This window comes from Cibotium barometz, chromosome 35 (assembly GCF_041138505.1).
Source record: "Cibotium barometz isolate CiBa-2024 chromosome 35, ASM4113850v1, whole genome shotgun sequence".
Taxonomy (NCBI): domain Eukaryota; kingdom Viridiplantae; phylum Streptophyta; class Polypodiopsida; order Cyatheales; family Cibotiaceae; genus Cibotium; species Cibotium barometz.
In genome coordinates, this window is record NC_141080.1 from 23268120 (window position 1) to 23283194 (window position 15075).

The 15075-nt window shown below is 39.8% G+C and overlaps 1 protein-coding gene across 1 annotated transcript in view; it reads left to right on the top strand.

Annotated features, from left to right (window-relative positions):
• Window positions 1-624: 624 nt before the first annotated feature.
• LOC147618245 (cysteine-rich receptor-like protein kinase 2) overlaps window positions 625-15075 on the top strand; it is a 94997-nt gene continuing 80546 nt past the window's right edge. Inside the window, exons 1-4 of the mRNA XM_086775216.1 lie at window positions 625-646; window positions 836-1702; window positions 1794-1943; window positions 2025-2146. Of these exons, the coding sequence (XP_086631342.1) occupies window positions 625-646; window positions 836-1702; window positions 1794-1943; window positions 2025-2146 (1161 nt within the window). The remainder of the gene's footprint in view (window positions 647-835; window positions 1703-1793; window positions 1944-2024; window positions 2147-15075) is intronic.

Genomic DNA, 15075 nt, shown 5'->3' on the forward strand with positions numbered 1-15075 from the left:
TCTCTCCTAGTAAATGAAGGAATTTCGGTTCAAGTTCTTTTGTTGGAACATCATATTCAAAGTTGGAAATATAGTTGCATAATTCGATTAAGAATTAGATAGTCAAAAGTCCTCATTTTCTTAGGTACAAAGTCAATGTATACAACCTGTCCCAAATTTGAACTGATTCCATAAAATGCTAATATCTTTTACATATAAACTCATATGAGATTCCCACTTTGTACCTTAGATCTTCACATAATATGGAGCTTAACTTGATTTTTCGAGAAAATTTTAAGATATTTGTCTATTTTCTTTAAATATTTCAAGGTCTTTAAAGTGTTATAATATACGTCACTTTTTGTACCCACAATAGCTACCACTTAAAATACTCAATCTTTTAGATCAAAAGAGTGGGTAGATACTGAGACATTAGTAGAATGTGGTGGTTAGTAAAAAGTTTCCATTTAAATGATTGAATTCCAAATATTATGGAAATTCCTCTTTCATCATTTAAATTTATACATGCATAAAATAATTTTAACTAAAATTTCTCTTAAAAATTAAATAAAAATATCCATTAGTCCTAATATGACAAGAATTCTATTTTTTTCATTTAAATGATTGAATTTCAAATATGATGCAATGGTTGGATTTTTAATGATCTGTTAGATCGCTGTAACACCGCTATACGGGCGCTACCACAGGAGGGGACGGCCTCTGGTTCACCACCCAGCCATAGAGGAAGAATGAGGATTGCCCCTCATCCCCCACGCTATATAGTGTGTGGCTTGCCGTCCACACTAGCCTGGCCGCCCATGACTACGCGCATGGGCGTCCTCTCCCACTGAACCAGATCGCGCACATTTGAGCCTGAGCCTGGCATGGCTCTTGCGAGCTACCCTTTGCATAATCATAGGCGTTCTATTTCTATTGCACCCTTGCACAGCTTTGGACGAGCAGGCCGTGACTGATATTGTGTATGGCTATTGCAACACGGCCACTTTCACCGGCAACAGCACCTTCGCTCACAACCTCAACGCAGTGGTGGGCGCTCTCACCCAACACGCCTCCGAAACCTTGTACTCAAAGGCCACAGTAACCTCTGGTTCTTCCAACGATTCCTATGTGTATGGCATGTACCAGTGCCGGGGCGACGTCTCCCTTTCCGGCTGCTCTTCCTGTGTTTCGAATGCTCTAGTGAGCGATCCCGTGTGCAGCTCGAAAATAGGCCTGCGAGTGCAATATAAGGGCTGCTACCTGCGCTACGAGAACTACAACTTCCTCGACACTGAGGAAGACGCTCTGGTGACCTCGAGTTGCTCCACCACGCAGGACTCCAACTCGCTCTACCAAGCGAATTTAGCCAGCGTGCTCAATGAAACCGCCACGGCTGCTCCTGCACACGCTCTCTTTGGCTACAATGCATCCAGCGTCGGCGAAGGGCGCGGTAACATGACAGCCTACGCACTAGCACAGTGTGTGGGCTATCTCTCCTCTTCCCAGTGCGCGACATGCCTCTCGCAGGTCTCCAGCTACAACACTGTGTGCAATAATACAGTGTCCGGCGCGGTCTACTTTGTCACCTGCTACTACCTCTTCGATCATTCATCCTTCCTCTTCACCAACACCATCACAGCTTCAGCTGCAGCATCACCACAGCTGAGCATCTCTCCAACGGCCAGCTCTCCACAAACCTCCATTACGAGCACCTCCGGACAAGGTAGCGCCTCTCGATGGCCATGATACCCTTCTCTCCTTTAATTTTCGGAAATCAACAGATCCCCTTTGAATTTATCTCCTCCTTCTCGCAGAAAAACGCAAAAAACGAAGCAGTACCTCAATCATCGTGGGGACCTCTGTGGGCGTTTTGATCCTTCTCGCGGCTACGGCTGCGCTAGCGCTATGCTTTGCCAGACGTCGAAGGCAAGCGGCCAAATTAGCGCAAAACTACAAAACAACAGGTTTGATTTCATTCTTATTCTTGGATTACGGAGTTGTTAAATGTTCAGTATGTGCTTTTTATAACTTTCCTCCTTATACAGACGTGCCATATAAGCTTCAACAAGGTGCAACAAAGTTCTCCCTTGAAGAGCTACGAGAAGCAACCGATGATTTCCATCCTAGAAACAAACTCGGAGAAGGTGGCTTCGGTCCCGTCTACAAGGTTTCCTTACGTTCCTCGCTTTTTATATGCTTATTTGGTTTCTTCTATTCAATATCTTGTCTTTAACTACTAGTTTTCTGACAAGGGCTACAGTAAGAAATTCTTGAATATAAAAAAAAGTAAAGCTTTTGAACTGAACAAGGCAATCCAACTAAGAAACTACAAATTAATGTAACAATCTTTCACGTCTACAAGATAGAGGGTCACTAATCAAGCCTGATCTCTTTGACGACCTTTGGTGCACGCATGTTAAGAAAGTACACATCTATGTTAATTGCCACACCCAAAATGAAGTTAGAAAGATTCATGTCATTAAGCATACGATAGCATGATTCTTGTGCACCATTGTGTTGTGCAGTGTAAGAGTTGTAGTAAACAATTGCTTTATGTGTCTTCTCTTATACAAACCTAAGAAATCATTAGACATAAACTCTCTTGCCCAGTCTGTTTTGAATTCTCTCAATTTATTTCCTATCTCAAAGTCAACCAGCGTAAGTCTTTCAATTAAACTTTTTAAAATCTTGAGACTTTTGCTTGAGGCAAATCTTTCTATTATAATCATCTATCAATGTGAAAAATAGGAAGAACTTAAGTGAAATAGTACACATCTTTTCATAGAGATCAACGTGCACAAGTTGAAGAGGAGCCTTGGTCCTAAAATTGACCTCTATAAAAAGGGTTGTTCATCACATGTAAGCTTTACATATATCTAGATTGTCATGAAGAATGCTCAGCTACTTAAAGTTTGTTATTATTCAAATCAAATCTTGTTATTAACTAAATCAACTTGGATTACAATTACCATAAACTCATATAAGCCTCTCGTACCAAAGTTTGTTATTGACCAAATTAACTTGGATTGCAAACACCAAAAGCTCATGTAAGTTATTTCCTTGAGTGTCCTTTGTAATGATCTTGTCATCTTCAACAAGGTCTCCATGAATAATAATTGCACCAGGGAACTCGTAAGCATAGTGGCACTCGGTTCTTGCATTGCCCAGGCAGGACGGTTTGATACGAATGGTGGTACGGTGGAGGTCCAGTCTATCCAACCGTTGACACTTCGACTGCTTTTTTTAAAATCATTTTTTGATCATTTTTTTAACTCATTTTTTGACTGTTTTGGGTGTTTTGGGGACTGTTATAGGCTTTAGCCTTTGCTTGCATCCCATATATAATAGCCTCTCCCCCAACCCCATCCTCTTACCTTCAAGTGCTCAACCCTCCCCTCACAAGTTCTCATTCCTCAAGAGTCAATCCTCTCCCTCGAGCTCTCCTTCAAGCCTCTCTCCACTCTACACTCTCTCAAGCATCTCTCTCTTCCTCAAGCCTCCCCCTTAAGCCTCTCCCTCTTCCTCAAGCCTCCTCCTCAACCCTCTCCCTTCCCCTTCCTCTCAGTCTCTCCCTCTCCCTTCAAGCCTCTCCCACCCTCTCCCTTCCTCTGTAAGTTTTGAATCTATGTGTATGTGTGTATAATAATATATATTTATATTTTTAAGTATTTTTTCAATGGACCGTACCTCCACCATATTTTATTTTTAAATTTAGCAATGTGTTTCGAGATCGTATTTGAATGTACCGTATAGAATCAAACTTTTCGTACCTGACAATGCTCGTAAGTCACAACATGTGATAGCCAAGAAAGAAAGGAGGTTCCTTTTCATATTTGGAACCCAAAGAACATTTGAAAGACATGAGTGAAATAGTACTTGAATCTTTGATTGGGTACTTTGTATCACTGTCCATAGTCACGATGTTGCTATTATCCATAGGCTTTAGGGAGAGGAAAACAAATTCTTGCGATTGGTCATCATGTGTCTAGAAGCCTCATTGTCCACAACTTAAGAATCATCATATGCTATAATAGTAGCTATCTTACCATAGACTTTTTCAATATAGTAATACATAGTTGCAAAATGATTGGATTCTTTCTTGGCCTTAAGAATACCATTCTTGACATCTATCTTCTTTTTCATGTATTCTTTTCCTATATGTCTTTGTTATAGTAATCTTTTGATTTGAAGAGTTAGAATTGTTATCCTTCTTTGTGTAAGATGGAGAAAGCCTAGTCCTCATCATTGCATCTTTTTATTTTGTAGTCATTTATATGATAGTGATGTGTGGACATAGGCTAATAATAGATTGGAGTACTTTTTTCCTTCTTAGAAAGTTTATTTCCTCGAGTTCGCATACACACACTTATGAGTGTGTAGGTGACCTTATCATAATACTTCACTTATACTTCACTCATTCTTGTCAATCTACTGTGAGTGAACTATGCTTCTAGTCAATCTATTGTGAGTGAACTATGCTTCTCTCTATCTCTCCTTAATTGATGCATCTGTGTGTGTTGCTACTTTGGTCTCCACTCTAATATCTGATATCAAAGGAGGTTCTCTTGGTTCTGAATCCTTTGTCATCTTCTCCTTGAGCTGCTCTTTTGATTGTCTCAGATTGAGTTATCCTCTTGTGGTTGGCTGGAGAAGATATATTCTAAAGTGTGCTGCTAACTTTGATAACAACATATTTCAGGGCGTTTCGGATGCATTTTAAGTCTCGTTTGTATGTTGTAAGGTATAAGAGAAGATTCTCTTGGTCCTTAATCCCTTGTTATCTTCTCCTCAAGTTTCTCTTATGACTATCTCAGATTGAGATATCCTCATAAGTAAAGAAGTATATCTTATGGTAAGCTGTGAACTATGATAACAATGTTTTAACGCCTTACCAAAGGAGGCTCTCTTGGTCCTCAATGTCTTCTTATCTTCTGCTTGAGCTACTCTTATGATTGTGTGAAATTGAGCTATCCTCTTAGGTTAAGAAGATATTTCCTATAGTGTATTGTTAACTATGATAACAATATTTTTTACTTCTTTTGGGGCATTTCAGGCTCATTTTGGATCTTGTTCGTATGTTGTAAGGTGTTGAGAGACATCGTGAGAGAGTGTCGGTCTTTGTTTGATTTTAGATTTTTTGCATTGTAATATAATTTGTTGTAGATAGGGTCATTATCGACATCCAATCTTTCAGATCATTACCAAAACTATGATAGCATTGTCATCATTATTATCAATTTTTACATTTTTGCTATAACATTTCTACACTCTAGACGCTTATCATTTTTTGTACACTTTGGAGGTTTGTTCATTGTTAGCGATCTATTGGCAATCATCTTGGTTGTATTTAGTGGGCATTAATCGTACCTGTACATAGTTGAGACATTTGTATCAGAGATTCATTATTTGTAGGCTAAAATGGTAGGCAATGATGTGTTTGGGATGTTTTTCGTTCATGATAAGCTTGACGAGACTAACTATCTATTCTGGACCAATATTATGATGCATTATGTATTGATTGCCAAAGGGCTTTGAGATGCTATTGGCATTGTGACATCTATCTCACTAGCATAGGATAGTATAGATACTTTTAATGGCAATATTAGATTAGATATAAAAGTGACATCTATCTCTTTAACTCCCATAGCGGAATAAATTAGGTGGTATAACAAGAATGCATATGCATTAATGATACTTTTCATGAAAAAGAGGATAATTTTACATATTTGTTTATCTAAAACTGTCAAGCAAGTGTGGGATACGACTTGGGATGTGCTTGTTGTACTTTACTAAGTGCGTAAATAGTTAGAGGTCGAGCATATTAATGAGAGAGACTTAATGGATGAGTTTCTTATAAGGATTAAAGCTCTCAAAGAGAAGCTTACACGTATTAATAAGGTCTATTTGGATAGTTCAGTGGGTCTATTGCTCGCAAAGTTATCTTATTCGTACCAAGGTTTTGTATTCATACTTCAGTTCATGATGAAGCATTACTCCAATGTCCTTACGTTTGATGAGTTAATTATAGTGCTATTGTAAGAAGAGTAATCTTGGTAAAACCAAACTAGTATACATATGGGAGATTAGGCATATGCCACCAATCAAAAAGGTAAGGGTAAAGCCTTTTCTCAAGGTGGTATGTTCGGCTAGAAACATGTGTGCACGTCCATGATTATCTACATCATCTTTGTTCTTTTTTGTTCGTGTTCGTGTTCATCGCATTAGATTTGTTTCGTTTGTTTAGTTTTTTTAGATCTTATTTTGTGTTAAAGGCTCTAGTGTTTGGTGTCTTATTCATCATCCTTGTTTTCTTTGGCATTATCTTAGTGGGAGTTCAATCTTATTTTTATAAGCTTTAGAAACATGTAGGAACAAGGTTTAAGAGCCTTAGATTTTGGAGGTCTTAGCTTTTGTTTTTAAAAAGAGCTTTACTAAAAAAGCTTAGAGATTTTTTAAGGAAAGGCATGAGCCTACTTTGTTTTTTTTGGAAGACTACTTTTTTTTTTGGAAGCCTATAAAGTCTTGGTCTTTGGCCATTGTAAATGACAGTTATTATTGGAAAAACAGGCGTGATTCAAATTGAAGAAGAAGAAAAACTTATTTTTTTAATGTTGCACATGTATATCCTCGAGAGAGGTAGAGTTTATGCTACTACATATAACACCAAGAAGACCATCACAATCGGCATGATCATATTAATTGTTATCATCACCAATATCACTATGTTAACGGTGTAATATGTAGAGGCGAGATGACTGAGACATCATATATGAGTATGAGCTGATACAAATACACATAAATATGCTACTACACTCAAAAGGAGCATTCATACATAATATGGCTACATGCTACCCTTTGACATTGGAACTCGTAGAATGATAAATAGCAGGAGAGCATTTGTTGTCTCCAACATCCTCCCTACAACAGATGTTCTAATGCCTAGGGATTGATACAATACTAGATACACAGATGTAGATACACAGATGTTCTATCAAGTGACATATATCTTGATACATTAGAGATCTTATGCCCATAGGTTTGATGCAAATCCTGGTTCGAAGTTTCTTGTCAGATGTCACCTAAGCCAAGAGGTTGTTGGTGTGAGATCCCTGGGCCAATGGATTCGGGGTACTAGCAGCGGAAGTAGCACTTCTTGCATGGGGCAAGGTCCCACACTCGGGACCTCGTCCACGGATATCCGGACAAGAGACTAATCCGTCAGTTTTTCCTAAACCGAACCCGAAAAAACTTCCTTTACCCGGAAAGCACGGGCGATTCCACCAGGATAACTTTTTACTCTAACGTAGTCAAGACCATTACTGATCAAGCTGATCCGACTGCACTTATAAAGATACTCGGTCAGATCAAGGAAGAAACTTGCACTTGGATTCATCTATCGTAATAACAGAAATTGAGTCTCGATTTACGGATCCATCAGTCCAGCCTAACCCCATCCAATCCCATGGGTTAGCCAACCACCCAACCACTGTAATGATGGGATCCAATTAGGAATTTGGTTAGGTTTTGTCTCGGGTACCAGGGAAAAGAGTTCCTAGGCCCCCTAGCCAAGTTCATGCAAACATAAAACTAGTCACACCACTTACACACCCAATATGAAATTGCCTTTTTCTTAGGATCCAATTAGGAATTTGGTTAGGTTTTGTCTCGGGTACCAGGGAAAAGAGTTCCTAGGCCCCCTAGCCAAGTTCATGCAAACATAAAACTAGTCACACCACTTACACACCCAATATGAAATTGCCTTTTTCTCAGCATCAGCTAACTTTAAAACAATTCTTTAATGAAAACCATTATGTCTCTGATGACAATCCTCGAAATCTCTGGTTGAATAAATATTTCCATTCATTCATTCATCGGTATACTTATGGCATTATTGGCAACCAGAACGCTCACCACCTGTTCACTCAGGGGCCTTTTCAATAGTTCCTAGCTCATAGTACCCGGCAATATTTTCACATATAAAAATCATGATGGAATCCTTGTTGAAGATCAGCAAGATCAATCAACAGATCCATAAAAGAGAGCCATGGACTCATCCGTTGAGGACCAGCAAGGTCAATCAACTAGATCCATGCCCGGTTTCAGAAAATAACTCTTACTCGTTCTAATATCTTCCATGATGCATGTGTGGGTATCTTCGCCGACCCAAAGCCCGAGCACCGTATGGTCAGCACCCTCTAGGATCCTTCACACAGGTGACCTAGCGCTTCACTCATAGGCCGCTTCCTTGGTCCCTAATCCACCGTACTGAAAGCTCACCATTTAAATCGAACCGAGGCTGGTCAAGACCTCGGTCGACCTTGCTACACGAGACGTCCTCCATTGACTCTCCGTCCAGCAGTTGCAACTTTATCAGTTAGGTCTACATGACCTTAATCCACAAAACAGTCGAAATGCTTCCCTAGCATTCTTGACATAAAACAATCATTTACAAACAGGTCACAAAATACAGTTTCTTTAACGAACTCCCGTCTTTCCACATTGTCCCTCCTCAGTCCACATTACTTATTCCACATTCCATTCATATGGGTACTCGTTCTCATCCATTCACTCATATCGACGACACATTAATTTCACATACACATTCACATTCATTATTCTACATACACATCCATGTTCGTATATCCACATCATACATCCAATCCCATATCCGCATTCATACATACACATCCATATCCACATCCATACATCCACATCCACATCCATACATCCACATCTACATGCATACATCCATTTTCACATCCTCATTCATACATCCACATCCACATACATACATCTACATCCGTATCTACATCCATGCATCCACATGCATATCCACATTCACATTCATACATACACATCTATATCCACATCCATACATCCACATCCACATCCACATACATACATACACATCCATATCCACATCCATACATCTACATCCACATCCATACATCCACATCCACATACATACATCTACATCCACATACATACATCTACATCTGTATCTACATCCATACATCTACATCCATATCCACATTCACATTCATACATACACATCCATACATCCACGTCCACATCTACATACATACATACACATCCATATCCACATCCATACATCCACATCCACATACATACATCTACATCCGTATCTACATCCATACATCCACATCCATATCCACATTCACATTCATACATACACATCCATATCCACATCCATACATCCACATCCATATCATATGTGTATCCATTCTTGACCAGATACATCATTTTTCATCCCATCACATCAGATTCATTCACTTCGCATAACATCCATTCTTATCTTTCTTAATTTACATTACGTCTCATCACTTCCATTTCTCATTACATCTCATTCGTTCAGATCTTATATTATTCATTCACATTCTGATTCACTTGACATCTCATCTCCATCTATTTCTCGTTCATTTTCATCTATTTGATTCGTTTCACATCCTCATATCTCTTTATAGAATACAAGGGAATACTTATTTTTTATATAAGATTTCTTTACGCATCTATTTAATATGCATAAATTCCATTTTAAGGAGACTAACACTTTCGAAATAAAAATCAATCTTTTATGCATCTTCCTATGCATAAATTCATTTTAAATGAGAATGACATTTTTGAATTAAAAATTCAATCTTTTATGCATCTTCCTAAGCATAAAATCAAAATTGGCGAAAATAACTCTTTTGAACTAAAAATAGATTTCTTTATGCATCTTTCTATGCATAAAATTAAAATTGATGAGAATAACACTTTTGGATTAAAACAAATTCTTTATGCATCTTTCCATTCATAAATCCAATTTAGTAGGAATTACACTTTTAGAATAAAAGAATTTCTCTTATGCATCTAATTTAAGCATAAAATTATTTATGACGAAAATCACTTCTTTTGAATTAAGAATAAAATTCTTTATGCATCTTTCTATGCATAAAATAAGAATTAATAAAAATAACACTTTTTGGATTAATTTAAATTCTTTATGCATCTATCCATGCATAAAATAAGAATTAATAAAAATAACACTTTTTGGATTAATTTAAATTCTTTATGCATCTATCCATGCATAAATCCAATTTAGTAGGAATTACACTTTTAGAATAAAAGAATTTCTCTTATGCATCTTATTTATGCATAAAATCTATTTATGATGAAAATCACACTTTTAATATAAAAATTATATCCTTTATGCATATGTTTATGCATACAATTTATTTATGATGAAAATCATTCTTTTAATATAAAAGAATTTCTTTTATGCATCTAATTTATGCATAAAATCATTTATGATGAAAATCACACTTTTAATATAAAAATTATATCCTTTATGCATATGTTTATGCATACAATTCATTTATGATGAAAATCATTCTTTTAATATAAAAGAATTTCTTTTATGCATCTAATTTATGCATAAATCATTTATGAGATAAAAATCTCACTTTTATAATAAAGTATTTCTAGTATACATTTTTCTAGGCCTAGAATGAAAATTAACCTTTTAAGATTACTCATACGATGGGGATTACTCTTTTTAACATAAAATTTAATTACTAGAAATCCTCTTTTTCTTAATTCATCAATTATGCATAACATAAAAATCAATTTCTCCATGATTACAATAAAATTCTTTCAATTAATCTAGGATGATAATTTCTAGAATATGGTAGGAAGTCCTCTTTTCATACTTTGACTAAATTTATTTGGTTTATGGTGGACACAGGTGTGCCACATGTTGATGCTCAGCATATGGATGAGTGGTTTGGCTATAGTCTTGGTCTGGCAGTTTGTCCAGAGGGAGAGTTGGAAGCCAATGATGCAGGTTGCAAATTAGATGATCATGAGGTGGGAATTGAAGATCATGTGTTTGTTAACTCAGTATGTGATTATGAGTGGGAATCAAATGTGTCAAAAGGGAGTAGAGGTGAAGAATGGTTGTTTCCATCACAAGACCATGTGACCTGGTATGGAGAAGGAAATGCAATATATATTGATGAAGCCATATATGAAGAGCCCAGGGGGTTGCTGAAAATGGAAGACCATAACAGGATATATCAATGGTTATTTGACAGAGGAAAATGCTTGAAGGATTGGAAGGTAGATGCACTGAGATTTCTTTTTGATCCTGGTGGATAGTTATTGGAATTTATCTTTTTGCTACTAAGCATGAATGCTCTAGAAGATGGGGGGGTTGGCAAAGTATGTCAGGTAAAAATCTGAAAGGTGTTTTGGGCTTGTGTACATATGGATGCCTGGCATGTGTGAAAGCTTTGCTATGGAATGCGTGTGCAGATGTACAGGGGTGGATGGCTTTTATTTTGGGCTTTTACAGGTTTGTCCGAAGCGTGGTCTACTGGAGGTCGCTGGAGATGATATCAGCTGTTCGGCAGCTTTGGTTGTGTACGCGTCCCAAGTATAATTGAGCACTGGAAGATTGCATTTGAAGGCGTGTGGAAGCGTGGAGGGCAATTATCAGTGAAAGGGGCCAGGTTGCCTTGTAGATGGTGTGAAAAGGAAGGTTTGGGTGGATGTATGCATGGCAGGATGGAGGGAATATGCTGAATAGCATAGTGGCCATTTTCTAAAATAAAAAATAAAAAGAATAATAAATACCCACAACGTGGCCAGCTACAAGAAGTCGACGTGGAGGTTTGTTTCGACTGCCAGCTCCCTGGCCAGCGTGAAAGAAGAGTCTAGAGGTTGGCGAAGAGGCAGGAAAGGTGGTTGTTGCCGCCGTGTGATGCACCGGGAGGTCTCGAAAGGAAAAAGGAGCCGCCTTGTAGAGATATTGCTCGGGTGATGCTGCAGAGACTTCTCCGACCAGAGTGCAGAGAACGGAGAAAAAGGCAGACGTCGGGCTGCTGGGGCGGCCCCTGGGCTGGTAGGCCACCGTTGTGAGGACTGGCAAACTGTGTGAAGAGCTGCAGAGGACGGGCTTCTACTACTGAGGGGAGCCGCCTTGGCGAAGAGGAGAAGGAAAAAGGCAGAATGTTGATGAGTCGGGGGACTTGAAAGAAGGTAAAGGCCGCCGCGCGGGTAATTCTATAGAGACACAGTCGGGCTGGTGTGGCCGCCTTGTGCGAGACGAAGTGCTCTCTGGTGATCGTGCAGTGCCAACGACGAGGGTGAAGCCGTCTTGGCGACGCACAGTGGGGCTGGTGGGGCAACTGGGAGATGCCTACCCATTGGGTAGCCGGCGGTGACTGAGCAGAGACGGTGGCTTTTTTTTGTTCGTGTGTGGCTAGGCGCACGCAGGCGCTCTTGTGAGCGGGCTGAGCTAAGGAAAGGGGGAGCTACAGAGGGGTTGTTGCAAGATCAGGGTGTCCAGTTTTATCCAGTTTATGCTGGATTGGGACAGTGCTTGGAGAGTAAATTTTGGGGGGCAAGGTACTTAAAATGAGATCAAACAAATAATAGAAAATACGCTTGCCTTTTAATTAACCCAATATAACTTAAATTAATATAAATTAGTCTAATTAATCAAAATTAATCAAAAATATGATAAAATGATAAACAAATGATCTTTCCATACTTAGAGTGATCCAATTTATTTTTCCATAGATGCACCATTACAAGTACACTAGTCCCTATAGGTTTTAGATGATTCACATCAAAAATGTAATTTTACTAATTAGATTATTAATATTTGCAGGCCTTCTGATAGTCTGGAAGAATTTTGAAAAAGAGATCATTAAAAATCCAACCATTGGATTTGCAATTTTTACTAACCATCACATTCTAATAATGTCTCAGTATCTATCCACTCTTTTGATCTACAAGATTGAGGATTTTAAGTGGTAGCTATTGTGGGTACAAAAAGTGGTGTATATTATAACACTTTAAAGACCTTGAAATATTTAAAGAAAATAGACAAATATTTTAAAATTTTCTTGAAAAATCAAGTTAAGCTCCATATTATGTGAATATCTAAGGTACAAAGTGGGAATCTCATATGAATTTATATGTAAAAGATATTAGCATTTTATGGAATCAGTTCAAATTTGGGACAGGGTGTATACATTGACTTTGTACCTAAGAAAATGAGGACTTTTGACTGTCTAATGCTTAATCAAATTTTGCAACTATATTTCCAACTTTGAATATGATGTTCCAACAAAAGAACTTAAAACGAAATTCCTTCATTTACTAGGAGAGATTAGCCACTAAAGATAAACAAATGCTTGTTTTTTTACTGTTTACAGGGTGCCTGAGTGGACAAAAGTGGGCACCCTGATCTTGCAACCACCCAGAGTACAGGCGACAGACAAAGGGCTGACGTGTGGGCTAGAGAAGTCGCCTTGGTGTTGGAGAGCTGCAGGCATGGTGGCTGGCGACAGTGGGCCGCCTGCAGGAAAAGAGCCGCCCCACTGAGGATACTGAAGAGAAGAGAGAGCTGCCTGGAGGTAGCCGGTGAGTTTTTTGGGTTGTTGTTCAGCCTGTAGTTGCATTGACTGCTGGGTTTTGTGTGTAAGCGGGCAGAACCAATGCAGAGAGGGGAGCCGCCTAAATGGGCTACTGCAGGATGCTGATCGAGTGATTGTGCAGAGGTAGCAGAGAGGGCTGGCGACTGGCTGGAGAGCCTTTGGGATGCAATAAAAGGGGACAGTGTAAAGCAATGAAGGAGGGTGGTGCCGACTTCTGAGAGACCCACCTGGGGGAGCAAGGAAGCAGTTGATTACTGGGAAGCTGCAGCAAGGCTGAAGGTGATGTGTTTCTGAGGAAAGGTGACAGGGATTAGCCAAGATTAATGGGGACAGCTTGGTGAGTATACATCCTTGTGTTGATGTGAGGGTCGTGTATGTGAAAAGGTTGTGTGAGTGAAGCTTCTATGTCGGAAGAAGCTCTATGAAGTGTAGATTGGGAATCAAAGATGAAAGACACAGGTGATGTGTCTGGTTATGTTGTTGTGTTGGTATCTTATGTGTGTTGATTTGCAGGAGGAGGCATGATTGACGTGTTTGGTGGTGTAGTCCACGGGTTACACTCTCACAGCGCACTTTGTGCCAGCCTTTGATTACCTCGTCACGCACACGGTGGAAGTGTATGTGTTGTTGGGTGTTTACTGGATTATGGTGCCCCTATTTTGGGCTGTTCTTTTTGGTGTGGGTGGGTGGAGAACTGTGAAAAGTGTTCCAGCCGGTGGGGCTGGTGGTGTCCCCATTCGTGTTTGTTGTGTCCAAGTTTGGGAGGTGAAGGGCTATAGAGGCAGTGATATTTTTTCTTGTTTTCACCTCACAACGCTACCGACAGCAGAGAGGACGGGCTAGGGAGCCGCCTGAGTGAAGAGCCTTGATGGCTGGTGGACAGCGTGGGTGTGGCGGCTGTGAGGAGGTCGCCTAAAAGACAGAGCAGGGGACAAGCGAAGTGCAGAAGCTGGTGGAGCTGATAGCATGTCAAAGAGAAGGGGTTCAAAGGGCAGGTGGTGCTTGGGTTTGTTGTGAGGCTGGCAGAGGATCAGCACACGGGGAGAGAGAGATGTTTGGGTAGCTGCTGTTGACGACACACACAGAAGTGATGGGCTGCAAAGAGAGTCGACGGTTAGCTGGTGGGGCACCCTCTGAAGAGAGAGAGTGGCCGGGTTCTTTCTGGTGTGGTTGGCACAGCATGCAGGCGAGAGGTTCGCGGTGATTGAGGATGTGGTGTATCCTCAACAGTGACAGGTCAGAGTGTTGATGTGTTTGTGGTGACAAGGGCTTGGTCGTCAGACGCAAGGTTGCAATTTCTGAGGTGGTGTGGCTGTGTGGTGGAATTCCCTTGGTAGTAAATCCAGGCCTGAGTGTTCGTAAGTTGTGTGAGTAAGGCTTTTGTGTCGGGAGAAGCTTGTATGAAGTGTTGTTGACTCGAATATAATTGCTGGGTGTTTACTTGTCTATGGTGCCCCTGTTTTGTGCTGTCTTTATGGTGTGGGTGGTGTGGTAAACTGAGAGAAGTGTTCCAGCCGGTGGCTGGTGGTGCCCCCGTTCTTGTTGTTGTATCCAAGTTTTCACCTCACATCGTCAAGCATTTGTCTGGACATCTCGACCCTAATCAATGGGCCGGACCTAGTTAATGGAGTTAAGTAATCTTGTCCAT